General features: G+C 42.3%; 1 protein-coding gene across 2 annotated transcripts in view; it reads right to left on the bottom strand.

Annotated features, from left to right (window-relative positions):
* The window catches only part of LOC113033469 (netrin receptor UNC5D-like), a 292976-nt gene that overhangs the window by 105511 nt on the left and 162629 nt on the right, over nucleotides 1-24836 (bottom strand). For both annotated transcript variants that reach the window (XM_026187285.1, XM_026187286.1), the window contains exons 5-6: nucleotides 10000-10180; nucleotides 9062-9229 (exon numbers count right to left, since the gene is read on the bottom strand). In XM_026187285.1, the coding sequence (XP_026043070.1) occupies nucleotides 9062-9229; nucleotides 10000-10180 (349 nt within the window). The remainder of the gene's footprint in view (nucleotides 1-9061; nucleotides 9230-9999; nucleotides 10181-24836) is intronic.

The following is a 24836-nucleotide window of genomic DNA, read 5'->3' as shown; positions in this document are numbered from 1 at the left end:
CCAGGACGTCAGGTCAGAGGGGAGATACTGTCATCCCCACCCTCAGAGAATGGGTAAACAAGCACCAAGAAAAATAACACCAGCTACTGATTGATGGAGATGTCACTCAATACTGCAAAACCAGATTGACCAACCTTTGCACCACCTGGACTGACTACGAGAAGAAAGCCTGTGACTCAGTGCCTAACACATTGATCCTAGAATGCTTTGAACAATAGGTCAACAAGACTTGACAGGTCATCATCAGGAATTTCATAGGGATGTGGTGAACAACACTTAGAGGCCAACTTCAAGCCAGGTCACTATCAAGTGTGGGATTTAACAAGGAGATGTTCTGTCCACACTGTTGTGTATATACCTGAACCCTTCAGATCATTAACAATACTGGCTACTATATGGCATGTACGATAGTGGGTGATATTGAAAAACCCTACCAATGACTGGACAAATTTGGACTAAGAGAAAACACATAGGTGGTAATTATGGCAACCCAAGAACAAACTCTAAGTACAAGATCATTAGACGCTGGGCTCTACCTCCCCAGATGCAGACTGTGCAAAGATGTCCCTGAGACAATACAATACGTAATAGTAGGGACACCATAACCAAGTGGCCGGCATAGTGTATTAGAACATCTGTGCAGAGTATGGGGGGGCTAGAAGTCCTGAGATCAAAATGGGATATAGCTTGGGCAATATCGTGTGGGAATTCCAGATACAGATGGACAAAATGGTGATGGCTGACAATGTACTGGTAGACAAGCAGATGAAGAAGGCCGTAGTGATAGATATTGTTAAACCAAGTGATAGTAACATCAGGAAAAAGGAATACAAGAAGCTTGAGAAATACCAAGTGCTGGGAGAGGAGCTAGACAATATATGGAGGGTGAAAGCAACAGCTGTCCAAGTAGTAATCGTAGCACCCGAGGCTGTGACCCCCAAACTGGGTAAGTGACTCCAGCACATTCCTGGAATGCCATGCGAGATTTCTGTTTGTTGTTAAGTGTTTAAAAACAATAACGTTTTTATCATCTGACTATGACACTGTGGTATAATAAAGATATTAAACAAGGATAAATTAACCATACATGCCTGTGCCATACACGAGCAATGTGAAAGCAGCATCCACTCTGAGTTTGTGCACTGCAGTGCAGAATTTCTATTAACTTAACTTTAAAAAGCTGTTTTTTCCAAATGGAAACAGGGGCTCCATTTCTGTGTATTTTCTCTTCTCTTTGCAATCTACCTTGGCTGTCTGCCTCATCATGCTGCAGCAACTATCCTTGTGCATTCAGAACATCATTGAGGTAATGATCTGGGGTGCCCTGTCAAAACTGGACGCACTTGTCAATCAGCAGCTCAAGACAGGTTCGCAGGGTCTTCTGCTTCACTCAAGTCTGTTTTTTCTACACAAAGACTAGGTTCAACCCTGATAAAAGGGCAAAATGCACTTCTGTACCTGGCCCACATACAACTTCAACCATCATGTCGGGGCTCCAGGCCATGGTAGCGGCACAGGCCTGCTTATCTCTGCTGAGGAGGGAGATTTTCTTTCCTCCATTTTTGAACTTAATTATTTTTCCCCGTAAACAGCATGCTGTTAAAACAACCCACCGTTCTCTCCATCTCTTAAAGGCTGCATTTAAGGCTGACAGCTTTAATTGGTAGCAAGAGGCAGGAAGTTGGAAACTTCAAAACACACACATCAGCCATTGTCCAAAAAGCCCAATTTCTGTTTCATCCTGCAAGGCAGGAAAGCCAGAAAGCCAACTCTGAAAGCCAGACCTTAAAAAACTGAGGCAGAGCCACTATTATTGATTAGTAACACCATCAAGTGTTTTTTTCTCCTGCACTAAAATGCGAAGTTTTACTTGAACTTTGATCTGATCAGTGTGGCTGGGACAGAGAACAGTGGTTTGAAAAAAGTCTGCTTGCATACTACAGTGGGGCAAAAAAGTATTTAGTCAGCCACCGATTGTGCAAGTTCCCCCACTTAAAATGATGACAGAGGTCAGTAATTTGCACCAGAGGTACACTTCAACTGTGAGAGACAGAATGTGAAAAAAAAATCCATGAATTCACATGGTAGGATTTGTAAAGAATTTATTCGTAAATTAGGGTGGAAAATAAGTATTTGGTCACCTCAAACAAGGAAAATCTCTGGCTCTCACAGACCTGTAACGTCTTCTGTAAGAAGCTTTTCTGTCCCCCACTCGTTACCTGTATGAATGGCACCTGTTTGAACTCATCATCTGTATAAAAGACACCTGTCCACAGCCTCAAACAGTCAGACTCCAAACTCCGCCATGGCCAAGACCAAAGAGCTTTCGAAGGACACCAGGAAAAGTATTGTAGACCTGCACCAGACTGGGAAGAGTGAATCTACAATAGGCAAGCAGCTTGGTGTGAAAAAATCAACTGTGGGAGCAATCATCAGAAAATGGAAGACATACAAGACCACTGATAATCTCCCTCGATCTGGGGCTCCACGCAAGATCTCATCCCGTGGGGTCAAAATGATCATGAGAACGGTGAGCAAAGATCCCAGAACCACACGGGGGGACCTGGTGAATGACCTGCAGAGAGCTGGGACCAAAGTAACAAAGGTCACCATCAGTAACACACTACAACGGCAGGGAATCAAATCCCGCAGTGCCAGACGTGTTCCGCTGCTGAAGCCAGTGCATGTCCAGGCCCGTCTGAAGTTTGCCAGAGAGCACATGGATGATACAGCAGAGGATTGGGAGAATGTCATGTGGTCAGATGAAAACAAAGTAGAACTTGTTGGTATAAACTCAACTCGTCGTGTTTGGAGGAAGAAGAATACTGAGTTGCATCCCAAGAACACCATACCTACTGTGAAGCATGGGGGTGGAAACATCATGCTATGGGGCTGTTTTTCTGCCAAGGGGACAGGACGACTGATCCGTGTTAAGGACAGAATGAATGGGGCCATGTATCGTGAGATTTTGAGCCAAAACCTCCTTCCATCAGTGAGAACTTTGAAGATGAAACGAGGCTGGGTCTTCCAACATGACAATGATCCAAAACACACCGCCCGGGCAACAAAGGAGTGGCTCCGTAAGAAGCATTTGAAAGTCCTGGAGTGGCCTAGCCAGTCTCCAGACCTCAACCCCATAGAAAATGTGTGGCAGGAGTTGAAAGTCCGTGTTGCTCGGCGACAGCCCCAAAACATCACTGCTCTCGAGAAGATCTGCATGGAGGAATGGGCCAAAATACCAGCTACTGTGTGTGCAAACCTGGTAAAGACCTATAGTAAACGTTTGACCTCTGTTATTGCCAACAAAGGTTATGTTACAAAGTATTGAGTTGTATTTTTGTTATTGACCAAATACTTATTTTCCACCCTGATTTATGAATAAATTCTTTACAAATCCTACCATGTGGATTCATGGATTTTTTTTCCACATTCTGTCTCTCACAGTTGAAGTGTACCTCTGGTGCAAATTACTGACCTCTGTCATCATTTTAGGTGGGGGAACTTGCACAATCGGTGGCTGACTAAATACTTTTTTGCCCCACTGTATGTACTGATAGTTTTAGGATATTGCAAAAATGAAAAAAAAATGTATTGGGACAGAATAACTATGTCTCTTGGATATTAAATAATATGGTCATTGGGCAATTGGAGTGCAGAATTAAGCTACTTCTTCTATAGATGTAGCTTAATTTGATTAATTAGTTGAGTGTTAGCCCTGGTGAGACAGTGACATGACAAAAATGGTACCATTTGTTGTGCCTTGTGTCTTTTTCATTGCACTCTCGGATTTATTTCTATCCGCCTCAACTGCTGAAAGCCATTGATGGTAATGATGGGATCCAGAGTGTTTACACATAGCCTTGTCTGTGAGAAACACATAACACCTCATTCACTAGAACTGTTACTTTATTTTCCAGCAAGAAAGAGACATATGACTTAAATCCCCTCCGCTGGGCATGTTGCAGGGCAAACTGTAGCTCCGCTGAAAGAAGAGGTAATAACCTGGCAGAACATATCCAGTAATGCAATAGCTCAAAAAAGTCACCAGCAATAAATTGCACGCTATTTTCAAATAGCAAAAAGTTAATATAGAATCTTTCTAAGATCAGAACAGCTTAAAGTGCAGAAATTGAAAAGGTGACAACATACATATAAGAATTTAGTTATTGTTATGGATCAGAATGTATCATTTAAAATCTGTTTTGTTCCAACTTTTCATTATGCAGCCAAGCCCTGCTGTTTCAAACTGAAAATGACTGTTTACTAAATACAAGCAAATGAACCTGATTCAGGATGTCAGAATGCCGGATTATCTACAAAATACGAAGCAAGAAGCATGGAATTATGTAGTAAATAAAGAATTGATAAATAACTCAATATATCTAAATATATCTTATAGTTTTGATTCCTGAAAATAACCACCGTTTGCTCAGGTGTTGTCAGGGTTCAGTTGTGAAATTTCTTGCCTTCTTAGTGGGGTTGAGAATATCGGTTGTTTTCTGCGGAAGTCAGGTTAGTTAGTACACAGCTGACAACCCTATTGGACAGCTGTTAGAAATCAAATTATGGCAAGAACCAATCAGCTGAGTGAAGAGAAACGACAGTCCATCAATACTGTAAGAACTGACAGTCAGTCAATCCGGAAAATTGCTAAAACTTTGAATCTGTCCTCAAGTGCAGTCACAAAAACCATCCGGGGCTACGATTAAACTGTCTCACATGAGGACCGCCCCAGGAAAGGAAGACCAACAGTCACCTTTGCTGCTGAGGATGAATACATTTGAGTCACCAGCCTCAGAAGTTAACAGCACCTCAGATTAGAGAATAGAGAAATGTCACACAGGGTTCCAGTAGCAGACACATCTCTACACCAACTGTTCTGAGGAGACTGTGTGAATCAGGCCTTTATGGTCAAACTACTAAGGAAAAGCAACAAGCAGAAGAGATTTGTTTGGGCCAAGAAACACAAGGACTGGACATTAAACCAGTGGAAATCTGTGCTTTAGTCTGACAAGTCCAAATTTGAAATCTCTGGTTCCACCTGCAGTGACTTTGTGCGACGCAGAAAAGGTGAACGGATGTTCTCTACATGCATGGTTGCCACAATGAAGAATGAGGTGTGATGTTGTCGGGGTGCTTTGCTTGTGACACTGTTGGGGAATTTTTCCCAATTGAACACACTGGCACACTGAACCAGCATGGCTACCACAGCATCCTGCGACGACATGCCATCCCATCTGGTTTTGCGTTTACCATCATTTATTTTTCAACAGGACAATGACCCCAAACACATCTCCAGGCTGTGTAAGGGCAATTTGGCCAAGAAGGAGAGTGATGGAGTGCCTCCACAGTCACCTGACCAAAACCCAATGGAAATGGTTTGGGATGAGATGGACCTCAGAGTGAAGCCAAAAGGGCCAACAAGTGCTCAGCATCTCTGGGTACGCCTTCAAGATTGTATGGAGACTTATAGATTTTGTTTAAAAAAAGACAGAGTACTACAGGTGAATCACTGCAGAAGCCATAAAAAGACCATCATCAAAGTAAACAGCATTCATTTCTTTCTCCCTTTTCTTTCCCCCAGTCAAGTCTGTCCCGTATTCAGCAAGTGAAAATAAAATAAACAATAAAAGGTGAATCAAATGGACCATTACGGCAAGGCTGGGATGGTCAATTTGGTAAAGTAAATCCGTTGGGCATCTTTCTTCGCCTTTAGACAATAATTCTGATGGCAAAAGAGCCAAACGGGACAGGCAAAAAAAAAAAAAAAAAGTAAACAGCATTCATAGGAATCTACCGTAGCAGATTATTTTTTCATTACTTTTAAAAACTGACAGCACTGTGCTGATGATATTATGGCATTTCATCTGTCCTTCTGGCCAGGTCACTTTGGTTTCTCTTTGCGCTATGTCAAATACTTTGATGAAAGGTTTCTGATTATACTTTCAAATTCAAATTCAAATTCAAATTTTATTTGTCACGTACACAGTCATACACAGTACGATATGTAGTGAAATGCTTGGACAACTGCTCGTGACCTAAAGAAAACAAAAAAGGAAAAGGCTATGACTAAGATAGGAAATAAATATGAAAAATTAAAAAGGGTAAATTTAACTAGGAAGGAATAGAATATAAATTAAGGTTAAAAATTTATAATTTGTGCCGTTAATAGCATTTCATTACATATCCCAGATTAAAAACAACTAATTGGTTTTTCCCTCAACTTATTTTACAAACTAATGAGTATTCATCTGGACTAATTCTCTCTGCTTGACTTCTGCCCCTTCTCCTTCTTCTTCCAATGTTTGATCCTTCTCTGGTGTTGCCATTAAACTGGACCAAACTTTCGGTCTCCATCTGTCCATCTGAAGCTTCCCAGACAAAACTCTCATGGCATATACTTGTAACTGAATTACCTTTTTTTTTCTGTTCACGTGTGAAAATGAATGTGATGATGTGCGAAACTGCTGCTAAAACGGCTTTAAGTGATAAATTTATTCTGAAATCTATTCATATCTGTCTTCTCTGATTTTCAAGAACATTTTCCTGCATAAGTTATTAGTCTGGCATCTTCCAAGCCAACCCTAAATGTATATTTCCACACCACAGGTTGACCAAATTGGGAAAACTCCAAAACACTTGAACATATTTTGCTAATGAACTGCTTTTAGCACATTAAAAGCAAAAGTACACACCTAAGTATTTTGCATTGCTGCACAATAAAGGAATACCAAAATGTGCAAAACAATTACAGCAACCTACTCCCTTTGTCTTCTTTACTTTGCTCCTCTTTTTTCACTTATACATCAGACTTGAACTATGATGACCAATGACTGACATCAGTTTGTGATGACCAATCTGTGAGTGTGGGTTTTATGTGTAATTACAGAAGAAAGTTTGAGCGGAGTATTCACTTGGTGCCATTCGATTAGGCTACAAAAGAAGTTCATTTACAACTTCCCTCTCATGCAGAAATAACTGGGCCTGTCAGGATGTAGAGATCAAACATATCTCATTTTGTCACGCTGATTTTAAATGTCAAAGATTAGAGCATTTGCGCATATCTGTAATACATGTGCATATAAATAATCTCACTAACAATGTACAGAGCTAAAGGCCAACTATATATGCTTGAACAAACCTGTCACTTAAAAATGACTATGGAATGAGAAATTCATACATTTGCACTGGCAAATTAGCAAGAAATTACCTTTTTTTATCATCATAAGAAGGAAATATTTGTACAGCAACTCTCTCAGTGCTAATGCACAATACTGTTAGTGAACTCATTGGCATAACAATTTGATTTAAAAGTTGGATTTAAGCACATTTAGGGCAGTGATTATAATGCATTTCCTCCAAATTGTACTTTTTGAAGCATGCAAATGTATTTTTAGGTGTTAGTGTCTCTGTAGCAAATAAAAATGTTATGTAAGGATATTATCTCTCTTCTCTTAGCAGAGGTAATGGACAATACTCCATCATCCATGACTTTTCTCTCTCTCTCTCTCTCTCTCTCTCTTTCTCTCTCTCTCTTTCTCTCTCTCTCTCTATATATATATATACATATACACATATACATATATATATATATACATATATATATACATATATATATATACATATATATATATATACATATAGAGAGAGAGAAAGAGAGAGAAAGAGAGAGAGAGAAAGTATATATAAAAAATATATATATAAAAATATATATAAAAAATATATATAAAAATATATATAAAAAAAAAAATATATATATATATATACATATATATATATACATACATAGTCATTGGTCATATATATATATATATATATATATATATATATATATATATATATATATATATATATATATATACAGCTACAGAGACAGCCACTTTTCAGGCACAGGATACTTATGAGATAACCCCACTCACGCGGCCTCTTTACATTTTTATTTTTGTCTAGACTATTAAAGGAGCCAGTTTGTACAAGAGAATAATCCCAGTACGGCAATATCAGATCATGTGTCGGTGACAAAGAATATTCTACATAAAAGTCCATGTAAAGTGCCCCCCTGCCACACACACACACACACACACACACACACACACACACACACACACACACACACACACACACACACACACACACACACACACTTTTTTTTCGTAATGCCTGCTATTCAAATTTTAAGAATTTGAAAAGTGTGTGCATTGGGGCTTTTTTTTTTTTTTACATATGTATAAAACACAAGACAAATTTATGAGTATTATTAATTATTTTAATATTATTATTATTTGCCTGTTGTGGTTATCCAGAGCAACGAAACTAGTTTTGACTCAATAGCAGCCTTTTGTTTAAGAAACAGTCACAGGTATCCATTTAAATTCTGCAGATATGTCTGTGTGTTGATGCATCCTTCACCATAAAGGATAACCTTTGCCTGGGTGAGCACAAACCTCCCCAGATCAACAAAATCCCTCCCTGTTTGCTCTTGTAAGGTAAAAATTCATTTTCTCAACAAGCACCTAAGCTCACCTTCTCCCACTGAACTGCATGCTGGGCACTGAGTCATATAACCTCTTTCACCACTGCTTCTGTTAGTCACTTTACTTTGCATCATAAATCTGCCTTCTTCTTTTTATTGTTTGTAGTTTCTTGAGCATAGCAGTGCTCTCTCTCATTGGCAAAGGAATAATGTGTAGCCACTATTGGAACTGACCACTGCAGTCCCTTTATTGGTTGCCTGCAATGCTAATGAGGCACGAATGAAGCTTATTAACGTCACTCTACATGTCAGCGATAGCTAAATGTTACTGTTATTGTTCAAATAGAATTAAACAGCCTTGCAATAAATTAAACTGAAAACAGAAGTGCTAGAATTGGAGATAATTAAGTCATCATGCGCTAATATCATTAGAACATTTAATGTGAACATTTTTGTCGGACTTACCAGCTTAATTATTTTCAGCCAAGCATTAATAGTTTTTGACACATAGCAAAAGCTACTTTTTGTATCTTCACAGCCCCATTAAGCTGTGCTTAATCTAAGCAAAAACTGAGAAGTAGAACTAACTTGGACAGGGTGCGTTGCAAGTGATCTTCTGTACGGACATGCCCTCGCAGAAGGCCCCGCCATTCAGTGGTGCCGGGTTCGTGCAGGTCCGAGATCGCTTCTGGACACCCCGCCCACATGGCGCATTACAGGCCGACCACTCCGTCCACAGGGACCAGCCGCCATTCACTGGAGAGAGTCCAGCAAAGTTAAGAAAAGAAAAAGAAGTAGAGTGAGGGCACGGCAATGAATAATACTTTTTACTGAACTCTGGCATAGTTAAACACTCTAACAAGAGCTGCTGGGGTTATTAATGATTATGCAGGCTCAGAGGCAGTGCAAGGCAACAATGTATAACGGTAGGAGCAGATTGAGCACAGCGCAATACGCTGGATATACAGCTCCCTGTTTCGTAATTGCTCAGTTCAGTGTTTCTTGCACTTGGATTAAGATAAAGACAAGGAACTATGCGAAAGCAAAGAAAGCAGCCATTAAACGGAAACGCCGTTTCTAAAGGCGACACTGACTCATACTGGTTGACGGGTTTGGAGTCGACCGCTTAGCGTTGTGACTGAAGCACTTTATGATCTCTCTGTCTTTCTCTCTCTCTGCTCAGCAGTGCTATCAAAGCTGGCGAACCCACGTTTCTGGAAGGCCTCTGGCAAATAAATACTTAATAAGCAACACTCCTTTTAAATGAGATTAAGACACACTGGCTTATTTCCTTTCATAAAGTACACATTGATTTTAAATGAGAGGCAGTAAATTGAGTGTTTGAATAATACATTCATCTGAATAAAGAGGAAACATTCAGTGGGAACACAGAGACGGGTCTCTTAATCACTTGTGTATAGGGGCACAGGAAGCCGAACAAATTGATCTGAAGTGCCATGTAAACATTGTGTCACTACTCTGTAATGTGTTGTAGCAGGCAATAAGCAGCTGCTACGATGGCGTACCAAAGACTATCACAGTTGCCGTGGCGCTACGTCTCTTTGCCACAATGTTGCTGGCCAGACAGGTGTAGTTGCCTGAGTCGGACAGGCGCGCTTCGTTGATGATGAGGTTGTGGTCGGCTCGGGTGTCGATGTTGTCATCCGTCAGGGAACTCACCAGCTCTTCATTTTTCAGCCACTCCACCTGTCAAAGAGTGGTAATATAGTACTCATATGAGGAGTGTTTGCAGCAAATATCACTAACATCATAGTTAAGTACAACACACTAGAGCAATTCCACTTAACACCATGTTAAATGGGCAGACAAATGGACCCAAGATTTAAAGCAATCCAATAACACAGGAAATAATGACTGATAGCTATGTTGACATGTATTCAAAATAAAGTTTATTTTCTGACAAACAGAAGAGCTTTGGATAGGGTATAGGGGTTAGGGTTGGTTTAATCAAATGGCTATCTTGATTTACCTATTTGAGGCTATAAAAAGAAGCCAAAGATGGAAGAGCCAAAAAATGCAGTTCCTCTCTTTGCCATTTATGGTTAGGTTAAAAAGCAAATCAATCCCCATATACTCTCATGGTAAAGTGCCAAACTTTAGCCTTAAAAACATGTTAACTGCCTTTTATAAACAAGGTCTTTGACCTCTATGGGTAGTTTCCCCTTTCATCAGAGCTTTACGGTGGGGGGATTTAAATACTGCTTGGGATTAAAGTTAATGGACAGGTTTGCTAACGCAGGCTGCTCCAATCGGGTGCTAGGCCTTAGTTCTGTGTTACTAAACTAGACTATGTTTGTGCTGTTGGTACCTTCTAGAGCATTTTAATATGTGGGGTACAGCCCACCCAAGACGTTTATTCTTGAGTTTTGGTGATAGAGATTTTAGCACTTTATCAGTCTGTAGCTTTGTACTACTTAGCAGCTATGCTAACCAGGTTTGCTACCTTTTCCTGATGACTTGGTAGTCCACCCTCTGATCAAAAAACAAACAGAAAAAAACAAAACAAACAAGCAAAATGCTGCGGCTTAAAAGTTGAGAAACTAATGGAATAGCTTACGCTGTAGGTTAGATCTTTTTGACCAGGATATGTGGTTGAATGCACATGTTAAACAAATATGTAGGACTCCTTTCTTGCATTTGTGCAATATCCCTAAAGCTAGAAAAATCCTGCTCAGAGTGATGCTGAAAAACTAGTTCATACATTAATTACTTGTAGGCTGGACTACTGTAATTCATTATAATCAAGTTGTCCTAAAACCTCCATTAAAAGTCTTCAGTTGAGCCAAAATACTGCAGCAAGAATGCTGGCAGGGACTAGAAAAAGAAAGGGTAATTCTCCTATATTAGCTTCCCTTCATTGGCTTCATGTTATATCAACAATTAAATTTAAAATTCTTCTCCTTACAACAAGGAATAATCAGACCTCATAGTACCGTGTCACCCCAGTAGAGTACTTAGCTCTCAGACTGCAGCCTTACTTGTGGTTTCTAGAGTATTTAATAGTAGAATAGGAGGCAGAGCTTTCAGGCCCCTTTTCTGTGGAACCAGCTCCCAGATTGGATTCAGACACCATCTCTACTTTTAAGATTAGGCTTAAAACTTTTGTTTTTGAATCCTCCCTTAGCTAAGCTGCTATAGACCTTCCCATGATTCACTGAGTGTTTTTTCTTCACACACCTCTTTTCACTCTCTGAGCTAACACATCACTCTGTGTTTTCTTCCTACTGTTGCCAAGTAATTGGTCACTTTACCTTTCAATACAAAGTGCCTTGAGGTTTACTGTTGTTGTGATTTGGCAATATATAAATGAAAACGAATTGAATAGAATTAGATTTGGGTTAAAATAGACATTTTCACAGTGTTAACCACATGCAAACCTCCGTTTTCCATTTAACTAAATTGTCTTGTGGCGACTCAAATTTTACATACTTTACTATAAACATACTACATTTATACAAGTCCTTTATTACATTTATTAAAGGACCCCTATTATGCTTTGCTTCTCTATTCCTGGCTCTTCATGCTGTCAGTGACTGAAGACATCCACAGAACACACAGAAGCCCTGCTATTCATATCCTTTTCTTGCAAGGGGCAGCCTGTCAGAAGAAAGTTGGTTTAAAGGGCAGAAATGCTAAAACAATGGGTCTAAGACAGATAAATAAGATTAATAGACTGCACACTTCCTGTCTTGAGCACTGGCTCGACATGGTGAAGCAACACTTTGTTTGTTTCGAGCATACTGAATCCTCAACGTGCAAATCTTAGTAGCAGATCCTGTATCTGGATTCAGCACCCCTAAAAAAGCCCAGCAATACACATAACTGCTGATCAGCTACATTTTACAAGGCCCACCCTGCCGATTAGCCACAACTAGGCAGTATAACCACTAACGCTAAAGCCATTAGGCAGTCAAAGGATGTGCTATAACCAATTACCAGCAACAGAGAGGAAAACTAATTATGAATTACAAACTTAGTGACGCTTTACTGCTTCTACCCTGGTAAGGGAGCTGCATCGCTGCATTTGCAAATTACATTCATAGCGCAGCAAAATGGGCTGGGCTGATGGATTTATAGGAAGAGCACAGGCAGCCACCCTTTATAATAAACAACACTCAGGCTGGATGCAAATAGGAAACGCCTGTGGGCATGCAAACACTGGGTAAATAGAAATGACACACAGACCTGAGGGATGATGGATTGCAGGTATATATTGACATGAATAAAAATGATAATGAACGTCATAACATAGTAATCATTTCTCTCATTTTGTATTTTTCCGAACTTCTATTTCAACCAGTTGTGCCACTCCAAGTTAGAATGAGAATTTCTCTTTTTTTTACAGTGCGACTGAGGGCCTGCAGATTTTTCTGTATAATTTAACACTGGCCTCTAACACGGGGGGTTTCATCAGAGGTTAAGCGGCCTAGCATCGTTAGATAGATAAGAAAACAGAGAGTAAGAGGAGCAGGGCAGGGGATGGGGTCTAATTTCTCATGATTAAAGTCATCCGTCACTGAAGGGATGACACGAGTCCTGGCACCCTCCCACACCGCACTACATCCATCCCCCCCACCACCACCACCAACAACTTTTTTTTATGTATTTATTTCAATTTTACCCTGTGGGGAAATCCGTGACTTGAAAGAGGCAATTAATATGTGGCACGAGCTGGCCCTCCCAGTGTGGGGCCACACTGCACATTAGCTGTCTGTCTGCCACTAACAGCCCTTGGGTACTGATGAAAAGATTCACCAAGCGGAAGAGAAGGGAGGAGAGAGACAGAGACAAAGAGAGGGAGAGAAGGAGGAGGTGATGGGGGAAAAAGATGAAGGGACAAATACAAATTAGGCCAGTGGTTGTGTGGTAGAGGATGTGAGGAATGAATTGCCTAATTGGCACATTTGTTTCACTTAGGATGCGGTCATCAGTGTCAGCCCTGACAGAGGGGTTACCAGGTGGGCCCCCGGCATCAGGACTTCCTTCCTGTGATTTCATTACCCGAATTGCCCCTGAAGGTCACGTCCTCACAGCAGCCAGGTTCCCTTATCTACTTAACTACCCACACACATACACATACACAGCTTATTCTTGATGACATTTCCTGATGATTAGATGCTGAGAAATGTGGGTGTCGAGGGGCAATTAGAGGACAGAAGAGCAATGTAAACGGGTGACACTGTAGCCATCACCAAGACTTATGAGGACAGTGCTGATCAAGTCCTTGCCAGCTGAAGCATTTTTTCCCCTCTGCTCATGTGTCTCATTGCTTGGCTCTAATGGTCATTTGATGTCAAGGTGACTCAGTACAAATGGAGTGCTTCAGTGCCCTAAGGAGGAAAATCTGTCTGCTGAGTCATGCTTAGGTGTCACAATTTTACATGATCTCCTCCCGCCTGTGGGTGACTCTTACCTGCCTGACTGTGGGAAACGGAAGTTTTCCTCTGCTGAGCATCTCCATCAGTGCAATTATATAGATTAAGTGTGCCACCGGGCATATCCCTGGTGATCACGTGACACCAGCAAATCAGACTCCTGGCTTCAGGGCTGATCCTCCCAATAGATCTCTCCGTCCACCAATCAGCAGGCCTTGTCATTAAAAGTATGTGTGCATCCACACATACACACAGATACACTTTGAACTCAGCATGACATGCTGTGTTCATCCGAACAGTCAGCCCGACAGCGGCAGGTTCATTCGGAGGGGAGCTATCTGCAGCTCTGTTGTGCTCTCCTGCTCTGGAGGTTAATCAAGAATGATACGTGGAGAACAGAAAGTGGGTCTGCATCGCCCATCCCCTCTCCCCTGTTGCTTCCCAAATGCCACCTCTCCTCCCCTCTGAGCTACAAGGCGCTGCATTACTATTCCACCTCGATCTGTCTTATCTTAACGAAATAAATAGAGGGAGCGCCTGGCTGCGGCCTGGGCCGGGAGGGATGTAATTGCTCGGCTTAATAATGAAGCTCATCATCTGCTCTCTAGGAGCTTTTCTCTGACCTATGAGAAAATAACAGAGGAGTCGGATGTGAAAGTAGAAACAAGTGCAACAGAGGCGGGAGGTGGGATAGAGTTAAATGCTAACTTGTTTTCGGAGCTGCATCGCAATGTCTTTGTGAAGCTCACCAGAGGAGAGCTTGTATCACGGTGCAGGAGCATTTAGTTGATGCTCCTTTGTACTGTGGCCTGTCTACCTGAGCTACTGTAGATCAAGGGGATTCATCCTGGATTAGAGGCTTTCATTCAGGGAAGCTGAAATTGGCTTCCAGTTTGGCTGTTCATTTCACACTTTCTCTAAGAGTAACCTCTCAAAAGAAACTCATTATACAAGGCTCTCATGGACCTCTTTTCTCCCCAAGTTAAAAGATCTACTCTGCATTCACATCTCCTGATATCTGTGAACTACAAGTGGAGAATTGGTCTTGGATCGGGAGCCGTGAAACAAAATTGCAAATAAGTTCCTTCTATGTTCTCTAACCATAGCCAAATTAATTTCAGCTCTCTGAATATGAGATATGAAGGTATTTTGTTGCAAAAAGACCCCATAGAAAGTTACATTTTGATGCTTACATTTATTTTGTCCCACTGAATTCATAAAAAGACACCAACAAAGACTTTACTTTTGATTAAGTCTTAAATGGATGTCTGAGCATTAAAGGCTGAATCTGTTTTCTTTACAAAGAAATGATGTGAAATGGCTGAGAGGGTATAATTATTGATTTAAGACCATTTCAACAAATCTAAACATACAGAAACATACACAATAGCAGCCACGTCAAATGTCTTGTGGGAGAGACCCTACAATAATACAGGGATTTGGTTGGTTTTTTAGAGCATTATATAACTGATGAACATGCTGAACATCTTAGCTAACAGCTGCATTTAGGTGTCTGAACAAGGGCATGTAGCAAATAGAGACTTAATCAAGCTAGTTAGTAATCCCCAATATGTACAACAGTAATTCATTCATTCACTCACTTATCCCTTTTTAAGGGTTGCAGGGGGAGCCTAAGGGGCCTATCCCAACTGTCTTAGCGCGAGAGGCAGGGTACACCCTGGACAGGTCACCAGTACACACAGACAACCATTCGCAATCACATTCACACCTATGGGCAATTTAGAGTTCCCTTTCAGTCGATTCACTCGGTACAACACATAAGTATGGGATATCACGCCCTCGCATGTCCTGGCTGAAGAAACCTTTAATCACGCCTTTAAGGCAGATGACGTGTGATGACACGTGCATGGCCCCGCCTGCACATATAGCCGCTGTCATCACAGTCATCCCTCAGTTCTTACGCTCTTCACCTCACTGAGAACACCTCTGCTGAGTTGGGCTAGCTAGCTACTGCTAGTTAGCTCCGTTGTCTGCCGACTTGAACTTAGCTTAACTGCCCCTGTTGGTGTTAGCCTCCACCGCGCAGTTGGTGTGTAGGCTGCCCGCGGAGCGCTAATTTCAAGTTTTTCCCGTGCAGCGTTTTGCTTTGTGTTTTGGAATGTACTCTAAACCGAAGCGAGCAAAGCAGAAATCTTCTGTTCGCCCCTGCCCTCAGGGATGCAGTTCCTCTTTGAACGACAGCGACCAGCACGATGCCTGCCCTGTCTGCCTGGGGATCGTCCACGCTAGGAGAGCGTTGACGGAGCCCGAAGCCTGTGCATTATGTCGCCAGCTCCGGCGCTCGACCCTGGAAAGACGGGTGACGTTTGTGGAAAAAGTGCTGGGACGCTCGGCTGTCGCACGGCATGACCCTCTCCTTTCTGAGTCTGGAGCCCCGGCTTCGTCCGAGTCCGAAGACGAGGATTTTCCGGTCTATGTCCCCGCAATTAGCTGGGCTGACCACATGGACTACGTTGACGGATTAGCCGATGACGAGCCGGAACCATGCCCGTCAGCGCTCCTGCATGGTTCCTGCATATGCATGGTTCTCCATAATCGACCACGATGCACCCTTGGGTTTGGACGCGCTAGCGCACCAATGGCCAGACGTGCTCCTGTATGCATTTTCCCCAGTGGAAATGATATCTCCAGTTCTAGAGAGAGTGCGTCGGCATTCCCCCTCTCTCTGATTCTAGTGGCCCCTTGGTGGCCCACAAGGTCGTGGTATGCAGAGATAATCAGCCTGCTAGCAGTGAGTCCTTGGCAGCTTCCTCTCCGCAGGGATCTCCTCTCTCAGGCGGGAGGAGAAGTGTTTCATCCGTGCCCAGATCTGAGGCGCCTTCATGCTTACCTGCTGAGAGGTTAAACTTGATTGCTAAGGGTTTGCCACCTAGTGTGATAGCGACAATTCAGAGCGCTAGGGCCTCATCTACTAGAGGCTTGTACGCTTACAAATGGCGAGCCTTCGAGCAATGGTGCCAGGACCATCACATTCTCCCATTTCAGTGCTCTATTGTGGATGTTTTGACATTCCTGCAGGAGCTGCTGGATAAGGGCCTTTCATTTTCAACAATTAAGGTTTATTTAGCAGCTATTATCTGCTTGTCATATTGGCTTTGACCGGGTGACACTAGGTGCACATCCCCTCGCCATACGTTTTCTGAAATGAGTTCGCCGGCTGAGGCCCGCGCTTAAGTCCAGTGTCCCTGCTTGGGACTTGTCTTTGGTGCTGGAGGCCCTTTGTAGCCCCCCTTGAACCCATTGAGTCTGTGGATATGAAATTTCTTTCGTATAAGACTGCATTACTTCTCGCTTTGGCTTTGGCAAAGCGAGTGGGTGACCTTCATGCACTCTCTGTGCATCCCTCCTGCACACAGTTCTCTTCTGATGGCCACAAGGTCGTATTGCATCCAAATGCTGCCTATTTTCCCAAGATCATGCCTGCATCTTATAGCTCAATGGAGTTGAGTTGCTGAGCTTTTGCTCCCCACCTTTTGCATCTGAGGAGCAGAGGATGCAGCATTCTCTTTGTCCAGTGCGTGTGCTACGCACCTACATTGAGCGCACTCAGAATGTGCGTTTATGTGACCAGCTGTTTGTCTGCTTCGCTGATCCAAATAGAGGTAGAGCTCTGTCCAAACGGAGGCTGTCCCACTGGATTATAGAAGCTATCTCACTGGTGGTCTTGCTTTTCCCCACGGAGTGAGAGCTCATTCCACCAGGGGGATGGCAACCTCATGGGCTCTTTTTAAAGGGGTGCCTGTAGCTGATATTTGTGCAGCAGCTAGTTGGGCATCAACGCACACTTTTGTGCGGTTTTATCGGTTGGACGTTACAGCCCCTTCGGTGGCTCATGCTGTCCTTTCTGCTGGGTCTACCACTCACTAAGGATGTGGTGGTCCGATTCCGGTTCGGTGGCTGCTCTGTGGGGCGTGTATATATGTCCCATACTTATGTGTTGTACCGAGTGAATCGACTGAAAGGGAACGAATAGTTACGTCTATAACTTCTGTTCCCTGAAGGAGAGGAACGAGGTACAACACAAGGTGGCCCCACTGAGCGGCTATCGAACTGAGGGATGACTGTGATGACAGCGGCTATATGTGCAGGCGGGGCCGTGCGCGTGTCATCACACGTCATCTGCCTTAAAGGCGTGATTAAAGGTTTCTTCAGCCAGGACACGCGAGGGCGTGATATCCCATACTTATGTGTTGTACCGAGTGAATCGACTGAAAGGGAACAGAAGTTATAGACATAACTATTCGTTTCCAATAAACATGTCCCCACTAACTGCATGTCTATGGACTGTGGGAGGAAGCCAGAGTACCCGGAGAGAACCCACAAAACATGGGGAAAACATGCTCCACACAGAATAATGGTGATGGTGGAATTGAACGCAGGACCTTCTTGCTGTGAGGCAACAGTGCTAACCACAATGCTAATGTACTGCTTTGCTAAAACAGTAATATGCTTAAAAATCAAAGTATCCATGTTTTGGTTATTTCCACCGTTCTTTTTCTTTTTTTCAGTCTTTGAGTGAATATGTTGATCAAAGGGTAATTGATAAGAGGAACCTAAAACAGGCTACAAATGGTCCACATGCAGACTGTTTGGCTGGTTGATTCATTGGTTTGTGTCTTCCTTTTTCCTCGTTCTATTGCAAAAGCACATACCTTATTTGGATGAAAATAATCTTTATTAGTGCAAGTCAATGGAAAACTAAGATATCGTAATATTTACCGCTCTCTATTTGTCACTACAGGCCACCTTTGTAACTCAGCTCAAATATGACAACTTCCATGGAGTTATATTTTTATCACTAGCTTTACACCTAGTGATAACCACTGCCACATCTGAAGGTTTTTGACTCCTCAAATGCAGTGGAAAGTCTGAAAGGTTAGAGCTCATTAAAGGAAACAAACAATAAAAAAAAAAAAAAAGTTTTAAATGTATTCATGGTTAAGGGAATATTCTTAATTGGGGAAAGAAAAGGAACCGTTTTCCTTCTAAGGCCAACATTTAATTTTACCAAACACTACCTGGAGGTATCAGTGTCTCATTATCTGTTTTCTACAATTTCTTAATTAGAAACTTAAACTTGCTGACTTCTCACAAGTTGCTGAGATTTAAAGGATTGTAGTTAACATTATGCATTTGTATGATCATTTATCACATTTCTTTTTACTCAAACAAAAGAGAAAGCATAATTTGTCTATATGGGAATGTTTTTGCATAAAAATAAATATATAAATTCTGTCTTACAGAATTAGATTTGATTTAGACTGAAGTATCGCAATAATAATAACTAGAAAGACTCAGGTGCACACTATATTTCCAAAGAAAGTGATCTAGAGAGGTAAAACTGCGTTGTGTCAGCGGAGCTTCCTGTCTGACTGTTCACAGCCACAACACAAGCTCCCCCAATCAAAAGTTTCAGCAAGCACTGTGTTGTCTAACATGCAAATTTTGAGCCCCAGAGATATAAAACCACTCACTCCTACTCGCAAGTGTCAGCCTAGATGCAACAACTTTAATCTTCCACTTGACCTACTGCACCTTTTCAATGAGGAACTTAACTGTCTTTGTACAGGTTTTCACAATTAAAAAGGACACTGCTGTATTATGTTTTCATAACTACTTAACTCATTCACTGCCAGGGTTTTTGAGCATTTTTACTCATTTTTGAAGAGCCACAGAAAACTGTGTGTTATGATCACATAAACGCTGAACCTACCAAAATGAAGAACAGACTCTCTTCTTCCATCCAAAAAAAAAACCTTGTTTCTACCATTTTCCATTCTTTAGTAATCAGCTGTAGAAGAGAGGTGGGTTCCACCAAAAATGCCTGTTTTGACCAAAAAAAGGGAGAAAACGAGCTTTTTGTGAAAAATACATTTCAAGCAGTCTGATGTTCACTGACAAGCTGCCCGAGGTTGTATTCTAGCCCCTCCCATTGAAAACGTAATTGACGTCTATAGACGTCAATGGCAGTCAACGTAAGTTTTTCAATGGCAGTGAATGAGTTAACAAAGCCAAACTAATGTCAGGTCAGTGCTTTTCTTCATCATACATAATTATGTATTCATGGTTTTAGAGGGGTTTCTGTACATAAATGAAAGAAACAGAAAAGACAAACAATGCTGACTGTTACAGAGTAGGAGGAATAACTAAACGACAGAAAAGGAGGTGGACTACAGGACATCTGCCATGGCCCCTCCCTCGTGCAAATAAAGATCTCCAGAGTGCAGGAGACCTTCCTGCTCAGTGTCAGACTCCAGCCTAAATAAACTGTTGTAACCACATAATGCAAAATGATTCCACCGCGAGTGACTGGAGACTCATTAGCTCACACTGACATCCTTGCTGACGAGGTTGATTCCCAAACACAGCCTATGCGCTGCACTTCAAACTGCATTCTCGCATCCTATTGGTCCTACCACAGCAGCAGCCATCCTGCAGCTGCAGTCACTGAAACCTCATACTAGCGCACTCACGGACGCCATCTCAATATTTCATGGACAAGGTGCGCTGAAATCGACTGGGCTGAAGATATCTGCCCTGTGCTCCCTACATTATTCACTCCCATCTCTTGTGGCCGGGCTCATTTGTGTTGACAAAGGACTAGATGGGACATTGCGATTCGGTCTGAGCCGCACGGATTCACCTATTTTTATCCACGCCGTGGGTTCTGCAGCACTGAAATGACATCACTCCTCCATTTTCATGTTGAATCATTTAGACAGTGCGGGGCCAGAAGCTGACCTCTGCCTAAATCTGTTTCCTGCACACAGCAGTCACACATATATTGTTCATGCTGATTATTGCAAGTCTACATAAAAATAAGAGGAATGGACATTTGGTGCCAAATGTGTATTTGGTGACATTTGAACACTATTTGCCCTGATGAGTGAGTACTGCAGGTCACTGTGTATGAAACGTGTCCTCCATCTCCCTGGGAGCCTCCATTTAAGTTGGCTCTAACCATGATTTAAATGCTTGAAGCAAAAAATATAATAATAACAACAAAATGCTCTTTAGAGGTAACAGCTGGTGAGTGTTAGCACCACAGTCCAGGATGAGATAACGAACATCCAAGAATACATTGGGAAGATGGCCCCAACTGACCGAGTGCTCAGTGAATACCTCAGGCAGCAGAAACCCAAGAAAGAGGAGGGAGACGAGGAACCATCATGGAAGGACAGGCCCCTGCACGGTATGTACCACCGGCAGATAGAGGAGGTGGCTGATATCCAAAAATCCTACCAGTGGCTGGACAAAGCTGGACTGAAAGACAGCACAGAGGCACTAATCATGGCAGCACAAGAACAAGCTCTGAGCACAAGATCCATAGAGGCTGGGGTCTATCACACCAGGCAAGACCCCAGGTGCAGGCTGTGTAAAGATGCCCCAGAGACAATCCAGCACATAACAGCAGGGTGCAAGATGCTAGCAGGCAAGGCATACATGGAACGCCATAACCAAGTGGCCGGCATAGTGTACAGGAACATCTGTGCCGAATATAACCTTGAAGCCCCGGGGTCAAAATGGGAGATGTCCCCAAGGGTGGTGGAGAATGACCGAGCTAAGATCCTGTGGGACTTCCAGATACAGACGGACAAAATGGTGGTGGCTAACCAACCGGACATAGTGGTGGTAGACAAACAGAAGAAGACGGCCGTAGTGATCGATGTAGCGGTTCCGAATGACAGCAATATCAGGAAGAAGGAGCACGAGAAGCTGGAGAAATACCAAGGGCTCAGAGAAGAGCTCGAGAGGATGTGGAGGGTGAAGGTAACGGTGGTCCCTGTGGTAATCGGAGCACTAGGTGCGGTGACTCCCAAGCTAGGCGAGTGGCTCCAGCAGATCCCGGGAACAACATCGGAGATCTCTGTCCAGAAGAGCGCAGTCCTGGGAACAGCTAAGATACTGCGCAGGACCCTCAAGCTCCCAGGCCTCTGGTAGAGGACCCGAGCTTGAAGGATAAACCGCCCGCAGGGGCGTGGTGTTTGTTATATATAAATATATATATATATATATATATATATATATATATATATATATATATATATATATATATATATATATATATATAGTATATACATTACATTGGGTGAATGTGCAGTAGTAGCAGCGAGCAGGTAAATTCTGTACATTAATATGAATAGACATCTGACTATTTTACAGGATAGACAATATAAACATATTTAAAATTAAAGGAATTGAAATGTACATTGTGCCTTGGTTTAGTGTCTGGAAGAGTCCTGTCTCAGTCAATTATAGATGATGTGAGAGGGCGGGTGTGTGTGTTTAGGGCCCGGATGGCTTGGGGATAGAAGCTCCTCTTGAGTCTCTCTGTCCTTGCCCGGATGATGCGGAACCTTCTACCAGATTGCAGAAGTTGGAACAGTTTGTTGCCAGGATGGGACGGGTCCTTCAGTATCTGCGCTGCTCTAGTCCGGCATCTCCTGGTGTAGGTGTCCTGAAGCGGGGGGAGAGCAATCCTGCAGCAGCGTTCTGCTGTACGGATCACTCTCTGGAGAGCTTTTTGGTCCTTCACACAGCTGTTCCCAAACCACCATGTCATGTTCTGTGTGAGGATGCTCTCCACAGCGCCTGTATAGAAAATCCTGAGGATCTTTGGAGAGACCCTGAACTTCCTCAGTCGTTGTAGGTGATACAGGCGCTGCCTAGCCTTTTTGGTCTGGACCTGAATATGGGCAGCCCATGTCAGGTCTGAGGAGATGTGGACACCAAGATACTTGAAGGACTGCACCCTCTCCACTGGAGCTCCATTGATGATAATGGGCTTGTGGTCTCTGTGCTGACTCCTTCTGAAGTCCACCACCAGCTCCTTGGTCTTGCTGACGTTCAGCTGGAGGTGGTTGTCCTGGCACCATGATGCCAGATTCTTCACTTCATCCATGTAGGCCGTCTCATCGTTGTTGGAGATGGCACCCAACACCACTGTGTCGTCAGCAAACTTCACAATGGTGTTGGAGCCATGGGTGGCCACACAGTCTGAAGTGTAGAGGGAGTAGAGCAGTGGCGAGAGGACACATCCCTGAGGTGCTCCTGTGTTGATGGTGATGCTGTTGGAGAAGCACCTGCCCACCCTCACCACCTGAGTTCTGCCAGTGAGGAAGTCCAACACCCATGCACACAGATGGCTGTTAAGTCCCAGATCCCTCAGCTTTGTGAACAGTCTGCAGGGCACTATTGTGTTAAACGCTGAACTGTAATCAACAAACAGCATTCGCACATAGTTACCCTGTTTCTTGTCCACATGGCTGAGAGTGGTGTGTAGGACGTGGGCGATGGCATCCTCTGTGGATCTTAGAGTAGCTCTGCTTGATACACAGTTCAAATAATCCTTTTTTATGATATACTGACACTTGGTGCAGTTCCCCTATTCATCCTCACCTTAAAACAAGCCTTTTCAACTCCATCCCAACTTCTTTTAAGGCAACTTTGTTCAGATTGGTTGCCCCTCATAAACAGAAGGTTCAGAAGAAAGAGTATGGGTGCGACTGTTGTGCTCGCATCTAGAGCACACCTGAGGTGACTATATCAGGGAAATCTGCTCTTACTGACATCATAAAGAGCCAAGATTAGAAAAAACATGTTCAGAGATGGAGCTCACTGGTATAACGGAACATATGACAAAAAATCCAAGAGAGCATATAGGTGTCCTTTAAAAACTTTATAACAATATTGTCTGACTGTTATCTGACCTAGACCTGATCCTGAGCTTCACCTGACTTGTTATCAGGGTCATCAAGTAACAGACATTAAAAGACAAACATCCAGTTACAGTTAAACCCTTATAATTAAGTGTTAGCAAAAAGATGACAGGGACTTGCACCATCTATCTAAATGTTCACATGCTCTTACTTTTACTGGCCACATTTATGTATACAAAGTCAGAAACTCAGAAAACAACAGAAATATGTTCTCAAATAACAATTTAATAATATGATGTATAAAATGCTAGAAAATAAAAGATTAAACAAATATAGTCTACTAGGTTATTGACTTTTATTGCAGTAATCAGCTTTAACCTGTCCAAAAAAATGGAGGTTTCTGAAGACATGAATTTACTCCTTTACTCAAACATTGTAGCCAGAACACTGTATCATATACTGACAGATCTTAGAGGACCTGGAAACTTGTCAGCTGAAGCTGAGGACCACAAAACAGAACATGGTGGAAAAATATATGGGTCACAACAATAACTACTATGACTGATGGGCTGATTATTAAGCCAAGGCCTTGTATCTGTGATAAAAGCACCTGCTTAGAATAAAAAAAAAAGGTCTAACTAAATAAGTGGTTATGGTTTTGGTGGACATTTGGTGGAAACAAAACTGTAATTACACCACACCTACATAGCAAGGATCTGATGGCAGTCAGTGTGCTATCTAATTATAGCATAAATACAGATAATCAAATCTTATCAGAACACCTACGCGGTCGTGATGTGCTCTTGAGCTTAAACTCATAAAAAGTAATTAGCAGATATATATGTTTCACTTTGATTACTGTGTCAAGAAAGTTTAACGTGATGAAGAAATGCATAAGACAAAGCCAAGTTGTTGCTGTGACCGCGTCTTGAGATTTTTTGCTGTCAGTAAAACATGTTGATAATCTGCATGCTGAAGTAAATGTAACAAATAATGTGGATCAGGAGTTTGTAATATGGATGAAATCCAATCTTTAGGAAACCTGAGGACATTCAACAACACAGGTAGATCACATATGATTAATTTTTCAAAGTTATGAAAAAAGATGATATACAGGTATGATATGAACTTACCCTTGAAAACCTGAATGTGTTCTTGGCCCTACTGGCAATTGCTCAGCTTTAGAAGGGATAAATGCTGTATGAGACTTACGTCCGCTAGAAACCAAACTATGTCGTTATTCATGACAAAGAAAGACAACACAGTTGGTACCAATATGACAGTTTT

This window comes from Astatotilapia calliptera, chromosome 12 (genome assembly GCF_900246225.1).
Source record: "Astatotilapia calliptera chromosome 12, fAstCal1.2, whole genome shotgun sequence".
Lineage (NCBI taxonomy): Eukaryota > Metazoa > Chordata > Actinopteri > Cichliformes > Cichlidae > Astatotilapia > Astatotilapia calliptera.
This window is presented reverse-complemented; position numbering and strand designations above follow the sequence as displayed.